This window comes from Phalacrocorax aristotelis, chromosome 6, assembly GCF_949628215.1.
Source record: "Phalacrocorax aristotelis chromosome 6, bGulAri2.1, whole genome shotgun sequence".
In the NCBI taxonomy this organism is placed as follows: Eukaryota; Metazoa; Chordata; class Aves; order Suliformes; family Phalacrocoracidae; genus Phalacrocorax; species Phalacrocorax aristotelis.
The window spans coordinates 10422415-10442603 of record NC_134281.1 but is presented as its reverse complement, the minus strand read 5'-3'; the positions used below and the strand labels follow the sequence as shown (position 1 = coordinate 10442603).

The following is a 20189-nucleotide window of genomic DNA, read 5'->3' as shown; positions in this document are numbered from 1 at the left end:
AAAGTGACAGATAGCATCGCATCCGAACCACTGAAGCTGCTGATTCAGTGCTGGCTGAGCCAATGAAACTGCCAGCAACAACCAGTTCAGATGGTGGCTTCTATGAGCTGATCACTTCCCAGGTACCTGGTATTTGAACCTCCACTGGACAAAGCTCAAAGTACTGTGATCCACATTTGCAAGAGAGCAGGTAAAGGAACTGCCCTAAATTACAAGGTACATCTCTTTCCTTGTGGGATCACAAGCTAAAACCATAGCAACTTTACATAGCTGTGTATGGGTGAGAAGGTTGGATCACTGTGAGCTACTGGTCATATCAGAACCAGATCTATGTATTGAGAAGGGACTCTTGAAAATCTTGCTATTGGCAGAACAAACTGTTGAAGTAATCTGTTGTGCAGTGCATTGGGTTTCCGTGCGGTTTGGTCTGGGGGTTACTAACTAGCTTCTCCCATATCCTGAACCTTATACAGAATGCAAGGGAGTATTTCATTTTAAGTTTATGGCAACATTTCAGTTCAGAGAAGAAAAATCTCTCTTTGGAAAATGCCAGCTCCCTGATAGTTTTGTTTACTTTCCATCTCATCAGTTCCAAAAAGCTGAGTATCTAGGATACTAATGGGGCATGCTCTCCCCACCAGCGTGAATTCAGCTTACACTGTGCACCAAAGGATAAGTTTTACCTTCAGGACTGGGAATACACAAGAAGCACCTGAGCATCTAAGCAAGTCCAAGCACTGACAGAATAAGAAGTCCTGAGAAACCATGTTAATTTTAATCCCCTTATCAGCAACTTGTCTTTGGTTGGAGGCTCTGCGTCACTAAGTCAATTGCCAACGAACTACCATCGAGGACACAAAAGAGCAAATACACCATGAGCTAAACATGGTAAACATCCTACAGAAGGGGCCAAGAGTTCTTCTGTAATGGTCACAATAATTTGTCTCTGCTATATGATAGACTAAATGTAAGTGATTTCTGGGAGATGATATTTTTTACCTATGAGGAAAATGACTGTAGAAAACCTTGAGGTAGAAAAGGGTAAGAAGCAGCAAGAGCAGTGATGGAATGCAGATAGACAGCCGGGCTAGAGGTCAATGAGACTACACGATGATATGTAAAATGCCAGATGTACATTACCTTCCAGACAAAGTCTAGGTGTAAAGGGCATGTGTGTGATCATGAGGGATGGCTGCCTTAATGGGAACCCTTCCAACCACTTCTAATTTGTTCTATCGTTGAGCTGATTCCACTTCTCTAGATCCAATGGAAGATATCGGTGAACGAAATGGCTCTTAATCAGATCTGATTATGGTATCCTGCTATCTTAAAATAAGTGCAGCAATATACGCAGTATACAGGAAGGTCTCAGAGATTGCAGGTATTAAATTAAGAAATGCCTCACAGGGTTGGAAAGGGCAGAAAATACCACAAATAGTGGGGTTTCCTTCTAGGGAGATATATGTGATTACAGGTTGTCTCCCAGTATTCCTGCTGGGCCCTACTGACAAATTTGTCAGTTTTACCATATGTAGGTTGAGCACATGCAAGAAGCTTGCAGGGCAGTCTCCAGGGGGGTTTCAAATCATAATCAGATAAAATATTATGGTCCAGAAAACAAATCATGCTCTTTAACTCAAAAAGGAGATTCGTTTGATGAAAAAAAAAATGTTTAATGTCAACTCAAAATGTCTTTTTGTCCGTTCAGCTAACAACTCCAAAACATAATTATGTGCACAGTTCTAGCTTCTGCTGCAATACTCTCAGTTGGAAATATTCATGCACAGTTAATCTGACTTGCCCTGCTGGAGTCGCTATAAAATCACAAGACTCATGAAGCAACTGGGAAAGGCTTATGTTCCTTGGCTAGCAGAACCTCCTCGGATGCTCTCAGTCAGAAAGAGCAACATTGGCAAGACCAGGATAAAATCCACAGCCTACGGGGAAGAATTTATTTGCTGCCACATCAGAGGACAGGGAAATAGACTTGTACCTGGGGAAAACAGACCTGTTTTTTTTTTAAAAAATACAACAATTTATAGTCTGTGCTGCTTCCCTCCTTTTCCATGGGTTTACCCATGCAGGGTGCAAAGAAAGCAAAGCCTGGCCCCAAGGGAGTTCAGATGCAGCAGACTGATGTACCAGCAGGCTACAATATGTTCCCAGAAGGTGTGGTATAATTCTGAGGCCAAGGAACAGCCTATTAGCTCTGCATGCCATTAATTTTCATGAATATTTCAATCCAATGCTCACAGAAGCTGTTGGGCATCTTTCCATTTTGTCTAGCAGGACCTGGATTAGGGCTTATTTATCTCTTCATTATACACCTTATCTTTAAGTAGGAAGCAGCCCAAACAGTTCAGTGCAGCTGTGCAGGTTTCAAGCCCTTCACCAGCTCTGTGCCCAGCAGCACACGAGACACTGTCTGCAAGTCAGAGCAAAGGCACGTCACAGTCAAAGCCGCTCATGGAGAATTAAACTTCAGGCTTGTTTGACTAAACTTCTGAATTCACCACAGTTCCCCTGTTTTGCCAGCCTGAAGAAGCAGCCCAGCGGGTTCTTGAGTCACATGCCAAAATGCCTCCTTCATCCTCCCTGGAACTGGAAATGATTACTAATAGGTATTCTTGCTGAAATGATTTAACATAATGTGCCGAATGAGATCACTTAAGTCAAAATCTTTCCCTAAGTGACTCTCTCTCTGTGTGCCTGAATGCTAGAGGGGAAGGAGGACAGCATGAACTGAGTTCTTTTGCTAGTTTCTGTGTTTTACAAAATCTCTAAGCTACTGAAGAATTCACCTTAGGAAGTTTTACCCAGGCTCATTACAAGCGGTCTGTGATGCAGGTCTGACAGGCAGCTGTGGGATGGAGACACAGGGGTTTGGGCTAACCTCTCTCATTCACACTTTCCCCTTTTACAGTATTTTCAGTGCTCTCTTGCCTAGGTTGGGAACTGAAGACAGGCGAGGAAATGAGGTGGGCATGAAAGCAAAGCTGGCAAGGGGATGGGCACTCTTTACCCTGCATGCACAGCCCTGCATGTGCATCACTGCTGCAACCGCATCCATTACAGCAGGCTGCAACCACCAAGTGAAACACAGAGTTTGGGGATGAACAGGGTTCTGCACCGCAAAATACATCACCACATGCCAGGGGTGCTCAGGGTTTTGCTGAGAGGCCAGGCTGCCCTCACCCATCCGAGTCTGTCAGCCTCAAAATTAACTTATTGAGGTCAGTACTCATAACAGCAGTATTGCAGACTTTTGATTCAGTCTTCCTTTCTGAGAAAGCCCCACACCTTCTGGCCCAGTACGGCTATTACCTGCCAAGCTAAAGGATGATGAATGTTATTTATATTGCAGTAATGGCTAACCACTCAGTGGAGACCAGGGACAGGCTGTGCTATGGACTTTTTGAACGAACACTGAATGAGGACTGCCCACAGATGCCTGAGTGTATGAAACTGCTGAGACATTTCAGGATAATGTTCTTGAACGCCTTGGACACGATGACCTCCAACAACTCTGCAGCACTTGTGCTGAGTGCAACAACACAGGGTGCCATTCTACAGTAAAGATGTTCATTAATACCAAATTCTTATCAGTGACTGTGAACATGCCCTTACAATAGCAAAAACTCATCTACTTCAAAGCAGGCAACTCCTTGGTTCCTCGTGTAAGTTCCTTGATTAATAAATGTAAAAATATTAATCTATTTCAAAATTACGAGAAAACACAGAGGAATAAAGAGGTATTCTGATTAAAAGTTTTCCTGATATTTAGCTGCTACAGTTTCACTGTCCAAGAAAAAAAAATGTAAATCAATGAGTAAGAACTACTCAAGATGTAGATGAGAAAAGTAATCCAGCAACAGTAAAACATGAAGGGCCTGATCCTTTAAAAAAAGCCTTTAAGACCAGTTTAACTCTGACATGTGCACACTTGCAGGGTTAGGCTTCAAATAACTGCAAGAAAATGTCAGAACTGAAAAATCATACCTTCAGCTTTTCACTGTGGTGAGCCCAGAGGGTGGATAGCTAACACCCCTTGGGAAATAGCCTCCCAAGAAATAGCCCCACAAAGATGCAAAGGAAATACATCTAAAACATTCAATGCAGATTTCTTTATTATTAATCGTTCTCTCTGTGTCTTAGAAAATCATGCAGTGACTTCTTTCATATGCACTGAGGTACAGAAACATAAAATACTAAGTGACATATTCCACCAAGAAGTGCCTTAGAGAAGGTGCTGTGGAATAGGTGTCGGTCCCTCTTTTATCCCTTCCACGATTAATGTTCCGGTATTGAAGTTCTAAATATATATCCAGAAACCAGCATACATTAGTGCCCATCAGCAACCTTGTTAAAAACCAAATGCTAAAGATATACCTCACCCACCTTTAAGTAGACTCTACACTTAAAAGTTGCTTTAGAGGAGGCTATGTTACAGCTTCATAGCCAAAAGCCTGGAGACACCAGAGCCCAGTAAACAGACTAAGCAGGGACCAACCTGATATGCTTTTTCTTGTCTTTTCAATCAGGTGGGTGGTCACTCCCAAACCAAATGGGAGGAATAAAGCACATGGTAAGAGACCGCAAGTACTTTCTAGCTGTCTCAACTCTAGAAGTTTCCTGAGGACCAATGTCTCAACATCTGGGCATTCCCTTCACTGTCAAACATTGACAGAGCAATGGGATTTGTCAGCAATCTGCTTAGCATATACAGATGACAACTGCAGAGCTTAGAGAGCTCAAAGGCATTTACAGATAGATAGGGGTTTGTGATAGATGCGTTGAACCAGAGCTGAGACCCAGAATCTGTGAAAATTACACCCAATAGCTGTAAAGCCTTTAGCTGCGGCAGTTAAACCAGGCACCACAATACACAAAATTTAGCCTGGGTGTTCTTTACAATTACACAAATTGTTTAAAGGAGGCTGATTATCCCCCATGTCACATACGACAAGGAAAAGGCTTTTGAGATGATTTTGGAAGCTGGTCTTCACTGCCTAAACTGCAACTCTATCTATCACTCAAATGTATGGAAATGAGGCATCATTTATAAAGAGGTTTTGCATTGTCCTAAGTACAAATTTCATGGACAATGGATTTATAGCTCTCTCCAGCACCTACATCTCACCTAATGGTACTCTCTCCCTCATAGATTTTCAGCCTGTTGCCCCACCATGATATATGTATTTTCCTAATTCTTTTAAAAGAACTCCTTGACAAAGGGATATGTCTTGTTGGTACAAAGGAGAGGCATTATATCAAAAGATTTTTGCGTTACTGACATAAGCTCTAAATTATTTCCAAAGTTAGCTGTATCTTCAATAATTAGTCCATTTTGTGTTTTTCAAAATAGATTTATGCACTTATGATAGCATACTGCTTAAGCCCCTCCATCCTCCAATCCAACCAGTGATAGAACTTTGCATCAAACTTTTTACAGCATCAAATGTGGGTTTTTTCCCTGGCATCCTAAAATAAAAATTAAATCTTTATCAGCTACAGTCTGTACAAAAGCATAAGTTAGGTCTGTGGTATTCAAGAATAGCTGGTTAGACTCTGAGGCTATACATTCTTCTGCTAAAAGATACATTATCACATCTGTGTCTAAATATTTTTCCTTCCTATATCTGCTAAAAGCAACACCTAAAATTGCTGTTACTGAAAATGACAAGATAAAAATATTTTTCACCAATTTGTCACCCTTTTGCATTTAACCACTCTAAATGTATAGTCTAGTTCATTAACAGAGTTTTGTCTGTTTGTATTTACATATAACAAGGGAGAAATAAATGTGTTAAAAAAGAAGAAAATGGAATTGTAAATAAGACAAAAATGGAAACAGAGTTTGTGGGCTGGTACAGCACCTAAAACCACTTAACACATTTGAAAAGGAAAAGATGTTAAATTTCAAGTTGCCTTACTGAACTGCCTTAACTACAGCAGCACATAAGATGGCCATCACATATTTTCGTTTGATCTCCTTGCCCAGCAGTCTCACTATAAGGTTTTACCCTTATTAGTGGGGTTCTCAGTCTCTATGCTTCATGTAACTGGTCAATAATAAACTTTTTCACTGATTATACATAGCTAAGTCATTAGAAAACTTTAAAATACACTACCTTTTTTTTGCTAGTGGGGAGTTGTCATCATGTATATATCACAAAGGAAAAAAATACAAAAGCAGAAAATGTCATGAATTCTCCTTCAAGCAGATGGTATTGCAGTAGCGCTGAACAAGTTTCTATTAATTACTTTCAGAAAGAGAAGGAGATGTCGTATTTGAGAGAGAGGATCCTACCAAACCCACTAGGAACCAGCCGTAAATCTAACAATAGTGAGATTTTTTTCATTAACTCATTGTGACAGCTGTCAAGCTGGGGGAAACTTTTTGTTAATGCTAGTACAATTGTTCATTTAAACAAAAGCCAGTTATTCAGTCACACTGGAATAGCTTATGTCCCCAGCTCTGCCATACAATCTGCACACATACATATATTACATCTACATCCTTAGTTGCACTTTAATTTTTATCTTTGGGGCCACAGTGTGATTTGTCCAGAGCGTGAGCAGAGCCCTACAAAAAGCAGGCCAAAAGGCAATTTGTGATTGAGTTGCAACGAGCCACCTGTGTTTTCCCTTGTTGGAAGCGGGAGGTTTGGCACCCCAGGCTGGCAGATGGGGTAGGACATGCTCCCTGAATGCCAGGCTAACTGTGTGGTCACTCTTTTTCCCCAAAACAAGAGAATACAACTATTGGTAGAGATGTAGTCTCGCTCTGTTTGTGGTGACAGACTGAATTACCACAGACATCCTACCTTGGGACGTTGTGCAATCACAGCTTGACCTAGAGCTCACAAGGAAATCCCAGTGTAGGGTTTGGTGCTATCAGACTCTTTGCAACCAATAAAGATGCAGAGATCCCGATAACTACCTCCACTCAAGGCAGGGCCTGTATCATTAAGGTGATTTGCTAACAGCAAACCCGACTCTGAACCAGAAATGGAGTGCAGCCCTTACCTCCTCATAGACATCATCATTCCTGCTGAAGTCTCCGGCCCTCCTTGGAAGAACATGGACATGAACATGCTGAAAACGTGAAACAAAATAATGGTGATTATCAAGCTCATGACTTTCTTTTCTGGCTTGACAGCATTATTCTCCACACATACAAGTAACCATGCACGGGCTCCCACAACATTATTTTCAGAGGAAAATACATTAACCTGTTCCATAACTGTATCTCAACTCTCAACTCAAGATGAAAAACATGAGAGAGCAGCTCTGCTGTATTATATGAGCTTCAGAGTGAAATGCCTGGAAGTTTAGGGGCTGTGTGGAATTATTCATAGTTGTCAGTCAGAGACGTATTTAGCCACAGCTTTGAAATGACAATGTAGCTTGGAGCTGCAGGTTGTGACTTCAAAACCGACAAGAATAAGAAGGTGCCGTTGATGGGACATGGCTGTAGCAGGCATGGGCAGAGGGCTCGCGTGAGCAGCCCCAGGCTGGGTGCTGCGCTGCACAGGTTGAGGGGTAGAGGAACTGATGGTACATAATGGAGACCATGTAGGTAGAAAGGCTGTCATTAACGGACACACACTAGGCTGTTCAGCATGGGTAATGCAATGTCTTTAACAAGGTTAAAAAGACTTTAATGTTTTGCTTTTCCCCCCAGGGGGCTGTAGCCCAAATATAACAGACTGAAGGCCCCAGTGGTGCGAGGGTGCTAGGGGCACACGCCTGCAGGGACACGAGCTCCAGCACAATAAATGGCCCAAACCTACGAGGTACAAGAATTATAAGTCCAGTTTTGCAGAGCCTGAAGCATGAGCATCACTCTCCTGACTGCAGGGCCATTGCTCACGGGGTTGCAGAGCTAAGGACTATAAGCTGCACAGGCAGCTTTGGGCTACCTGGTATGGGAGGGAGGTGAGGGGCAATGCACTTTTGTCAGAAATACTGATGAGATATGGAGAAAAGGAACAAAAATGTGGACAAGAGAGCAAATATATGACTTGCCAACTTGATATATTGTTATTATTATTATTATTATTTTGTTTCTGTTAAGAGATTATGACAGTCTCTTCATACCATATGGGAAGGGTAATTCAAGATTCTCAAGACTCATACTCTACTAGGAAATCAAGCAAATGCTCATCTCTCTGCTTTCCTGCAGTAAGTTCAGCTACAACATTGCAAAGCATTCTTTTATCTTTCCCCCTTCTCCTTCACCCTCTTTTGAAAAAAAAACAACCAACAAACCACAACCAAGAATAGTTCTTCAGGAAAAAAAACCAACACCTCATGGAGTAGAGGCAGAAAATGGTCTGAGTGACAGATCACATTTATGCATCTCCAGATCTTTTTAGATGGCGCCTAAATCCTTTAAAAAAAAAAAAAATGAGTACATCAGAAACAGCACCAAATGCCTTACACAGAATTGAGATCGCTTGCACCTGACTCAACCTGATGAGGTAGAAATCACGTGAAATTCATGCACCTCACTGAAATATTCTTAAAACATAGCTCAAGTCTAGAATGAAATTCAAAATAAAAAAATATTTTCTTAGGCTATTTATAAGAAAATCCACACATCTATATTGTGTTAGCTTCAATCCATAAAAACATTTGCTTAGCGAATAAAATGAAATCACAAGGATGTTCCAGTTAATGAAATAGTCTGAATACCACTCTTTTTTTTTCCCAGTTTACCCTTGAGAAACCGAATATGCAATTGCTTATTTTTATCATTATCCACAGCTTTCAGTGTATTCAGCCTAGAGATGAGGATGATTCTTGAGGGTTAAAAACTGTGTTTTTGAGTAATACATCAGTGATAGTGTTCTGATAGTGTATTATACTAATATATCATGAGAGCAATAGTGCTTTTGTGATGTATTAGTGCAATGTATCATCTGAACATCACTGCTCTCATGATGTATTGCTCAAAATCACAAGGCAAGTTTAAAGATGGTCTTCAGTAGCCCTAGGCCTGAAATTTTGCTTTTGGACAAAGACAGACTTTCAAGAAAAATAAAAGTGAAGATTAAAGTTGCAGTGGCACTGTAAAATTTCACTAGTGTGTCACACCTGTGGTTCTTGTTAGATTTTAAATTTATTCATAAAAATAGAGGATAATCTGCCAGTCAGTTTTTTCTCTTCTGCTACAAGGGGTGATAGTTTTGCTACGAATATCAATCTTCAGGAATTTCTCTTGATGATATACATACATACTAATATCAGCTATCAACAATCATATCCCCCCAAAATCCAGCCACCTTTAAGAGTAATTTTTATTTCTCTGGCAGGATGTTCCAGGATGCACAGAGGAGAAGATCTGTATACCCAAAACAGACAATTTGGAATATCAGAAAGCACGCCGGGATGTAGTCCTACGCTCAGTGCAGAGATGCTGCACTGCAGATGCACAGACCAGCACAGCAGGTAATGAATGAGCCTAATGTGATCATCTACCCAAAATGGGCTCTTGCGATTAGCGTGAAAAAAAGAAGAAAAAGTGTTTATGACAGCATATGGGCCACTTGGCATCAGTGGAGACACTCTCAGGGGTTAGTCACCTTTACTACATGCATTATGTTCTTACACAATACTAGGCTGCATAGCAAAATCTGCCAACTGTATCAGAAAACAAATGAGTATTTCCAAGGTTTGAGGTAACTACAAGCAATTTAAAAGAGGGCAATTTTTTCCAGACATCCCATTTTTTTAATATATTCTGTGCATGCAACATAAATAAATATCTGGATTCTCCCTACTGCTTTGTAATAGAAGCGAACAGGATTGGCAATAGTGTCTCAAGTAGTTTCCTTCTCGTCAGCTTTACCAAGAAAACACAGGGAAATGCAAGCAGCACAGAGCCGTGGCTACCACGTAGTGAAAAACACTGAACAAGGGGATTTCAGACCTTCTTTAATCTGCCTTTCAGCTTCTGGCCTTCCCAACTCAGGAGGCTGATATTTGATTCATTAGGAGTTCTTTAATTGATAATTTTTGCTCCTTAGTGCTATTTGTTATTGCTAAAGCCTCTATCCACCAAGGCACTTGAGAACCAGCCTGATTTCCAACCTGTGAATTGGTTCAGAGGGAGTATTCGCATCCCAGATATTATGTATATGTCTCAGTGTTTTGCATCTGCTGCTGGCTACAGGGAGGTCTCCCCAGCTGGAGGCAGCAGAAATAACTTTAAGGTGCCTGCAAATTAAAGTTGCTTCCTTCCATTTTGTTCTCCAGGCAAAACAAAAACCTGCATGTCCAAAAAAGACATTTGCAGTTGACTGAAATGTGTCAGTAGATACAAACAAAACATTTGGCTGCATTTTTTTTTAACCAAACAAACAGATTTGGGCAAATCTTCCCTTGAAACACTGCTTGGACACAAAAAATCTAAACATTGTGTATACAAAATGTCAAAATAAAGCTTTTCAACTTTTTCCCCAGTTATTGTGGGTATCCTCATGTCTAGTGGGTGGCAGACAGCCCCATTACATTCCAGCAGGCTGTACTCAATCACTGTTGATTGTATTTCATTTTTTTCCTAAAAAATTACTTTCCCCTCATTTTGCATTATTTTGATTAATAAACAAGAAAAGCAACATACAACAGCAAAGACATTTACATTAATGGATCAATCAATATCACCTGCATCGGGGTAGAAAAAAATGCAGACACATACTTGCATTGTTTAGAGTGTTATCTACCATTTCCTCTTCTTGTCTGACACTGACAGAGAAAGCTGTGTGCGATCACAGGAGACAGGCACACTGAGTATGACGACATGGGGACACAGCAATATGTCCCGAGATGAGGTACACCATGTGGGTCAAAGATGCCTGAGCTCCAGTGGCTTCTGATACTGGGGACAAGGTTTCCTGCCAGGGGTGTCTGGGGCAGCAGCAGCTGGAAGGAAGCTGTGGGAGCTGAATTTTATAGCACCTTCATAATTAAAATTATTAGACTGACAGTTTTGTAGGGCTGGGACTGTAGCTTCCTCTGTTTTCACAGCAGCTACCACATTATAAATGAAATGTCAATTTGAGAAACTCCTAATGGTAAGAGTTATTAGGTGATGCAAAATCACTCTTAAGAGAAGCTTTTTCAAGCCCTTTAAACCATGAATGGCAAGAGAATTTGAAAATATACTGTAAGGAACAGATCTGTAGTGTCATGAGGAAATAGTGAGTCAGAGCCAGCGTGTTCCATCTCTGACCTCCCACCACAGTGAAGGGACCCTCCACTTGAGCCTCACAGTGTTCCCAGCATGACTGTGGGAGCATGGAGGTGCTGATGGGCACTCCAGAGTGTGCTTATCCCACCACTGCTGAAATCTGGCAGCAGCACAGACATTTGTGAGATTATACATCTAAAGTCGATTTCCAGTGAACTAGGGCTGCAAAATACTCACAAAAGTCTCAGCCAAAAACCTGAAGCCTGTTCTGTTGGAAAAACACCCATTCAGGTCAGGTGAGTTTTGCTTCAGCACTCAAGGCCACGCAGAAAGCAATGTTCCTAGTTACTGCTGTTTTTATATACTGAATTATGTTCAAATAACCAATGTGTCACCGCTGCACTGGATGTAAAGCAAAAATACTAGGCAAAAATAGACACTGAAAGAGATTTCCTGGGTAGACCAGAATAGCGAAGAGCAGATGACCCTGCCACACACCACTGGGGAGGACATGGACATTGCCTGCAATAATTCATGAACATTATGTTGTGTTCGCTCAGCTGCTGTGCTGGTTAACAGAGCAACAAAGCTCAGCCTCCAACAGAAAGGGAGGTAAAAGCCTGTACAAGAGCTCCTCAGCACACACCCAGGGTCTATTAGCAATAAATGTTGCTATAGGATGAATACCTAAAAACTGGCAATGGGTCACGCAACCCTGAGGACAGGGGGGCTGCCAAAAAGTTGGCAGAGGAAGGGCTGTTCCCCCCACAACCTGCAAAAGCAGTATGTGGCTGAGCTGTGCCTCCACACAGCAAAACTGGATGCCTTTCAGCAGCTTAATCCTTTCCCTTCTTACTTTTCATTCTTTCCACAGAGACAAAGCTTTGCATCTGTGGGCTTCCACAATCTCATGGTGCAGCAAGACCAGGAAAAGCTGAGATGTGGGACATGGAGGGACATCAGGGCCACAAAGAGTAAACCCCAATGCCCCTGCCACTGTCATCTTCAAGCAGGCAGAAGGGCAGAAAGGGCATTAGCTGCTGCAGGCAGCAAGGCTTGCTGGCCAGGAGACCCCCATCAGCCAGTTTGCTGGGAAAAAGGATGGTGGTTCGCAGATAACGCCTTGTTTGCTGCGGAGTCCCCTGTCCATTACAGGGACATGGGCTTCTTATGGGAGGCTGTGATAATGCTTCTTCTGAACTACCAGATTAACTGTAGAAATTCCAAACTAATAACCATTCTCCAAGACTGTTAGCAGGTGATAAAGAAAATCAACCATAATACTGAGATAGCCACATGAAAAATAGGGCAATTTTGTCCTCTCTGTAAACTGGGCTTCCATGGAGCCCTTGTTTGCTATTCTTGATTAACTGCTCAATTATCCCTGTTACAAAATTATTCCGTGGAAAGCCCTGCTTGTATATCCATAGCTCATTAACAGAAAGCACTCCCTCTGCTGTCCCCGAAAATACATCGCATTACCCAGGCACTAGCAGGCTTGGTACAATTGCTCTTTCTAGGCATTGCAAGTCAATTTCTAGGGCCCTTGACTTGCAGGCGCTGGCAAAGACATCTTCATGGGAAAGCAATTTCTGCTCAGTGAGTATGAGTTCTTGACATTTTCCTAGTCCTGAATTGGGTAGGGATGGAGAAGGAAATTAAAAAATAAGAAAAGTCCTATCCAACATTACAAAGAGTTTTTGTCAATTAAAATACTCAGTTTTCACAGCATTCAAAATTATTGCCAACATTAATGTATGGGTGGTTTGTTTTTTTTTTTTCTTTTTTACATTTCCAGGAGTTATAAATTACACAAAGTAAGACCACTTTAAAAGACCTAATTTTTATAAAATATTAAAACATGACAGGAAACTGCTTGAAACAATTCCTTTCCAACAAAAATGCCCCATTTCTAGGAATAAGCATTTTCCTTTCCAGCTTCACTAAAACCTCATGCATGAGGCTGTATAGTTGCAGATGCTCGGCACCTCCTCCCCAGATGACAGCTCTGGCATTCTGGTGGTAAGGGACACTCCAAACCCAGGAAGGCTGCACAGACTAACAAACTCTTGCAACATCTTTACTTTGGCTCTAGTTTATTAAAATACAAAACTGAAGCTTGCTTTTCTACCATTGTGAGAAACTTAAGGATGTGATACATACAAAAAGGAGCAGTACAGACTGCCAGACTCAAGAGCAGTATGTGCAGAGGGACAGAGGGACTGTTTGGAAGGGAAGGACAGGGAATCCCAGGTCTGTCTCAGAAAGCCCAGGGTGACAGCAGAGGAAACAGCAAAGACACAGGTGGCAATGGTCTAGAAGAGCCACCAGAGAAAAGGAAGGGTGGCAGCTACCAATAGAATGGAGAAGGTGGTGGAAGTTTTGCGAATCAATCATCATGCAGAAAGGGTGCAAAGAGAGAAAACAAGAAACTGAAACAAGTCTTGGGAGAGGAAGCCACACAGGCCGAACAGACTCTACTAAGCTGCAGCATGAGGACCCTTTCAGGAGCCACTTGTGTACCTCTGCATGGCACTGTACTGGACACATACCTTAAGGAGGGAAAAAAGAAAGCTTTGAATTGATCCCTACCAACGTTTATGCCAAGGATTTGCCTCTAGAAGAGTATCAAGATACTTGCTTAGGACAGAGAACATGTACTTGGTAAAGCAACAAAACGGAGAAAATCTGCAAATATATCGGAAACCAAACCAAGTGGGGGACTTGCTGCAGAGTACATCTTCAAGCACGTAGATTGAGGAATGTGCAGATTCAGCATCCTCAATAAATAATGTATCTGTCAACTGCTATATCGTCTTAAAGAAATGAGCTGTGGATGAGCTAGAAAAGAGACTTAGACCTAATGAAAACAGGCATAGAAAGATTTTAAACTCACTTGAGAGCTGCAGTTATAACTTCCACAGCCGAAGGCAACTTTAACACTTGCAAAAGAACTGCCAACTCTTGCCCTCCAGCCCCAAACCCAAGAAAACTGGCACAATAGCGAGGGTAATTAGCCTGTTCATTGGAAGTGGTGATCCAAATGCAATTTAGAAATCTCCTATGAGATCCTCTGAAAGGCAGCAAATGAATAAACTAAATGGAAATAAGGGTGGGATGGTGCTTCTGAGCTGATATTTCCTGACCTCTAACCTGGTCCACAACTCTAGGAATGAGGGTCAACACATGGTGGTAGGAAGGTCAGGCCAAGGACCATCACCAGCTCCTCTCACCTGCCGTTATTCATTGCCTATCACTTCCCCAGTACCCACAGTGGACAAGACGGGCAGACCTGCACCATTACACTGTGTGAATCAAAAGGAAGAACACCAGCTTGGTCCAACCAAGAGCCCTGATCGTGAAACTGCTTTGTTGTGTTTCCTGGATCATATGTCAGCAACACTGTGATCAGAACACTGTGAGACCTGTACAGCATCTTCTACCTCCTGAACACCAAAGAACTGCAAAAACAACCCTAAACGCTGGCAGCCCCTACATAAAGTATGACTTCCTTTTTACGAATGGTAAGGCTGATGTATAAACCCATGAAGGTACCTCCGAAGCTGCTCCAGAAGGTGGTGCAGGCTTAGGGACAGCTGGAAAGCACCTGCCTTGAGGTCCTGTGCCTTTGCCTTCCCTCAGGGTCACTTTGCCCAGGTGTTTTTGTGCAAATTTGGTGTTGCTGAGATGCGAATGGAAGCGCAATTGCATTTCCCCTCACCTCTGATCTTTAGTTAAGTCTTGATAAATGCATATTGTTTTAACACTTGTGATATGTATAATTAGGGTTCTTTAATTTATGTTTCAATAAAATGTTCTATAATAAACATTTACTGCTCTGTGAATAAACATTTAAATGAAGCTCCTAATGGGGGTTACATGTTTCGAAGCAGTTCATGGCTTTGCAGAAGTCTCTCCCTATACTTAATGAGAGTCATTTCCATAATCTGTGCATTATTGCCTAAGCCTCCCTTTAGGAATATTTTACAAAGTAAAATTCTGTGAAATATTATCAGCCAAAAGAGAAAATGCTAAGAGGATTATCAAATTGTCCCGTTAAAGGGACAGCACAAGCTTTCATTTCCCCCCTGAGATGATAACATTGTAATTATGTAGAACGTGCTTACTAATTATCACACCAGTGCGTCATTACTGGGTTTTTCCCTCAGAGACCCGGTCTAAATGAAAAAGATGGGAGACCCCTAAAAGGTCTGATGTGAAGGGCAATCTAATGCTAATTTACTTTCTGATATTAACAAGGATCAACCCCAACCCCAGGCAAATCCTGTAGATGTCAAGAAAGGTCCAGCTCCCTCAAAGGAGGCAGAGTGCTGTTAGGTACAAAGCTGTGTACAGCTTCTCCCACGTCAGCCCTACAGCCCCACAATTAATATCCACGGTCTCATGCCCGTTTTGCCAAAACTTCCACCCGTTTTCTCACTGACTCCAGTAACAGTAGGACTAGGCACCCCAGCAGAGATATAAAGTACACTGAGGTCGAGGGAAAGATTATTGTTGGAATACAGAGGATTTTCAATTCTCTGGAGTATCTGCAATGATACAAACACCTGTAAGATACTTATTCCATGTGCCTGAGTACATCTGAGGACAGCATAAAACTGAAATACATCTTCTTTCCACTAGCAGGGAATAAGAGCATTACAGCAGCAATTGCCCATTCCCCCTTTAATGCAGGGGGTAGGGAATTTGGAGGAGAATGAGAGAAGATAAATCAGGAATGGATGTGGCAGGGGGAAGACAAGCCTTACATACCAGTTACTCTTATTCTGAGGGGGAAATCATTATCTCTAATTTTTGTGATTATTGCCTTCTTAGACAACTGTTGCAACTTCTTCTAAGATGATGACAGGGTTCCCACAGAATCAAAACACTGTCCCTGCCTCCTCTTTCATTAAAGATGGAAGAGAGGTGCTACTGCAGGAAGAGAGCTGCTACTGCAAGGTGAAAGAAATGTTTCTGATGATGGTAACATGACTGAGCTTCATAACTTTCCGCAGAGGATGAAATATATTCAAGCTATGGTGCTTTCCATCGCCGTATCTATCAGTGCTAAGGGAGATTTCTGAGGCTCTGTGTCAGTACTGAGGCGTTTTAGACCTTTAGGGATACTTTTCCCAAGAACCAGCAAATATCTCTGTGCATACCTATTGCACTCATAGACTGTATTTAGTTATTTAGAATATTAAAATTATATATAGCAGCTATGGGTTCCAAAACATGGGCTGTTTTCCTGTTTTATTGCCGAATGTGCACATTCATCTCTAAGGTTTAGCTGCTTCAGTTAAACCTTTTAAATGTAAATTATTTTCTGTTATAAAAAGCTGATTGTGGGAGTTTTAGTATTTCAAAGATGGTAATTTATGTGACTGGAACAAAATAAAACATTCAACAGAAACAGAATTTTACTTGATCAGAAACACTTTTATGTTTCAGTATAGTTTTCTTTTCATACTTTCCTCCTGCAGCAGTGGCCTCTGTCTTTCAATTAGCTTGAAACAGATCTTGGATAAAACCATAATTTAACACCATTTGCATATGTGTCATTCCACAACTTCTTCACCTCACATTTAAAGTATTTTTAAGCTGTTGTGAACCAATGTCTGAAATCCCATACACAGCTGCTCAGCTGTTCATCCCTCAACAGTCCACCGAAGTCTCTGGGGGGACGGGGAAGAAGGACCAGTCTCTAAACAACCCACAGGAGTAAGCCTCCTCCCTTGTCACCTCCAATCATTTCAATGGCATATCCAGTGAGGGAGCTGAGAATCAAGAAAGCATATTTTTGGCATGGACTATCCGACTGCTGGTCCTGTTTTCCTTTTACTTACTTCCTGCACACACTGTTGAATTTGGGATACAAAATGGTTTTGTGGAAGTAAACCGCCTCCTCAAAAATCAAACTTCATAGGTCACCTACAACATCACCCAAAGGTGACTGAAATCCCTGTAAGGACTTCTCGGCCTCAGCAGATATTGGATCAGGCCTTGCAGAATACCACAGTATCAGCACCAACACAAGTCACCTTTGAAGATTTTGACAACAACCTATACAAGCTAATAATTTCTCCCAGGCTGCCAGCGCAAAAGTACTTTTGTTCTTGATTTCCCAAGCAACTAGGATTTTTCTTGCCATCTTTCACAATAAGCTGCTCTGTGCTACCTACTTTTCTGCTCAAGCCAGTGACAACTCTCTTATTAACTTCAGGGTAAGTCCTTCATGACTTGTGGAAATCTGGCAAACAGATGTGCCATTATTAATGGCAAGGGATATAAAATAATATGTCAGCAAACTTCAAAATAAAATAAAATGCACTCCATTGCCTTTATTTACTGTGTAATGTTTTGAAATCAGGTTAGAAAAGGTACTGATGTCCCTGTGTCAAGCTTTTTTTTAACCTCTTAAGGTACTTCTTTTGTAAGTGCTTGCATGGCATGCAATATTTGCCCATCTCCCACCTAAGTGTAGTGAATGGCTACAAGGCCAACTGATAAACACATAGAAACGCCTCTTCCATTGACTGTTTGCTAAAACAAAAACTCTCTCATTTTAACTTACCAATTTAATTACAGAAATGTATTATTGATTCAATCTTTCTTCATATTTATAAGCTGCCTAGAGAGAAGAGTGAACTGTTCTTCTCTGTACACTTTCACCTTGATAAGCATGAATTACCCTAATTAGGAAAGGAGTTCTTTCAGAATTGTTTAAATCCACACAATCCTTTCAACCAGGGAACTTTGGTGGATTTGTAATGCACACTGGCATTTGCCAGGAACCCAGCTGAAACCACCAGAATTGCTGTCCTGGAGACCCTTCAACAGACAGTTTGTCCAAATGGACTTTGACTGTGACTACCAGGGCCATATGGGCAGAAGGATAGCAGAGGTGAACAGTTTGTGATTACGTCCCTAAGTCGTTTAACCTTCAGAATTACAATTCCACACACTCTGCCACCCAACAGGAGGCTGTACAAGCAGGTGAGAAGATAGATGTCTATTCATAATGACTGTTTAGGAGACTGCTGCGCTCTGGTCTGTGCCCATGTTGGTTCACTTCATTAATGTAATTAACCAACAATCAATCTTTTTAAATTAGTTACACAAAAACAGCTACTGCCAGATCAACTGACATGAAAGCTGGGTCACGCTCCATTTCTGCACGATTTAACATCCACACTGGAACAGAATACAGGGCATGGAAGCATCGGAAACTGGAGCCAAATTCATTTGAAGCCCTACAACTTAATTAAAGTATGCAAAATCTGTGCAGCTGGCGTGGTCTTATTTGCATGGCCTTCCATGTTTGCAGCTAAACACCTTGGCAATATAAAAAGTGCTCAGAAGATGAAAGAAAGAAGTGCTTCCAGGAAATATTTAGTAGTGAAGGAATTTAAATAATTTTAAACAGTGTAACTTTATGCATGGCTTGAAACTGGGCCTTAAAGGAGCTTTCATGATTCACCAAATAAAATGAAAACAGAAGGAGCTGAAGTTGCTATTAGTGTCTGTTCCCTTTCTGTGGACCAGGAAAAGACCAGCAAAGCAACTTCAGTTTTCACTGAACACAAAGGTTACCTGTGAAGGGTTACAGCACAGTCTCATCGTCAGCCTCGACATGCTGTCCCGGGATCAGAGCTGAAAGCAGCTTATAACTCTCGCTCACAACCTGCCTCCTTCTTTCCCCTTCCTCTGGGGGCTGGGGAAAGGATTTGGTTGGCCTAAACCTGGTGCAATGTGTTCTCCAGAAGTGCTGGCTGAGGGGTTGCTAAGGTGACTGAATCCTGCCCTACTCGCCTTCCAGCCCAGAGCTGGAGTGATGAGGAGCAAACAGCAGCCCTGCAGAGTCTGGTTCGGACCGAACAGACCTCACATTGTACAGACGTGCCCTGTTTGCACCAGTCTGAGAGCTGGTCTCAAGGGAAGCGGCTCAGTGACCTCTGGGTTGCTGCTTGTGCAGCTCCGCAAGCCTGAGCAAGTCTGCGAGGGGAAGCAGGTTAATGCTCGGCTCTGCCTGGCGGGTGTGGAGCATCTGCGAGCTCGGTGTGGGTGCACTGTCAGCCTGGTTTGAGACTAATAGACAATTTCTTTCTCAACCCTCTAAGCTGAACCTGAACTAAACTGCTTTCAATTTCCCCAAAAGGCCAAGTTTGCAACTTTGCCTTATGCTTGTCCATTAAGACAGCATCTGGCTTCTTTTAATCCCCTTGCACTAACTGGGTTGATCCAATTGCTTCCACTGGGCCTAATGCAGACATTGTTGCTGAATGACTGCCATGAAACAAGGTTCCTCCTCCTAAATTGACCACGAAACGGATGGGGTAGAGCCACCCTGAGATGCAGTCCTGCAGGAGAGTACGGCAGTGCTCGGGCTGCGAGTCTGCAAATGGCTGAGCACATCCCATAAAGTGCTGAGCACCTTCCCTGCTGTTTGCCACAGCAGCCATTGAAGGCTGCATGATCAGGCCCAGAGATTCCCCTTAAGTGAGGGGTAAGTAAAACACTCACTTGATTTTCACTTTTGTGAAATCAGGTGACTAGGCTGGTGCAGCAGAAAAGGAGGAGCAGGAATTGGGCAGATGGGGAGGGAGAGGGACGATGCCTGCTCAAGTTTCATTTTGAAAGCTGCATGTAAATTAGCACGACTGGAGGAAAAAAAATCCACTTCCAGGAGACTGAGGAGGAATGTGCAACCTGTCACTTAACACTCCCTACCTTCTGCAGCATTGCTGCCAGAAAACCACCAGAGCAGGCGCCAGAAATGAAACTGAAGCAGACATAACTGAATTTAAAACTAATAACAGCAAGAAACTTTAATGAAACTCTCTCTGACTAGCTAGAGCAGCTTTTCTCATATAGGATTTTCTGAGTTTTCATAACTCTGCACGCAAAAACCATACTAAAAAATTGCAGGCAGCATATTATCACTTTGTGCCCCAGTGTGAACATACATGCATCTTCTCTGCAGCATACG

The 20189-nt window shown here is 42.1% G+C and overlaps 1 protein-coding gene across 28 annotated transcripts in view; it reads right to left on the bottom strand.

The window, feature by feature from the left end:
- Positions 1-20189, bottom strand: part of FHIT (fragile histidine triad diadenosine triphosphatase) — a 628816-nt gene that overhangs the window by 82532 nt on the left and 526095 nt on the right. For all 28 annotated transcript variants that reach the window (XM_075095830.1, XM_075095806.1, XM_075095807.1 and 25 more), the window contains one exon: positions 7030-7098. In XM_075095830.1, coding sequence (XP_074951931.1) covers positions 7030-7098 — 69 coding nt within the window. The remainder of the gene's footprint in view (positions 1-7029; positions 7099-20189) is intronic.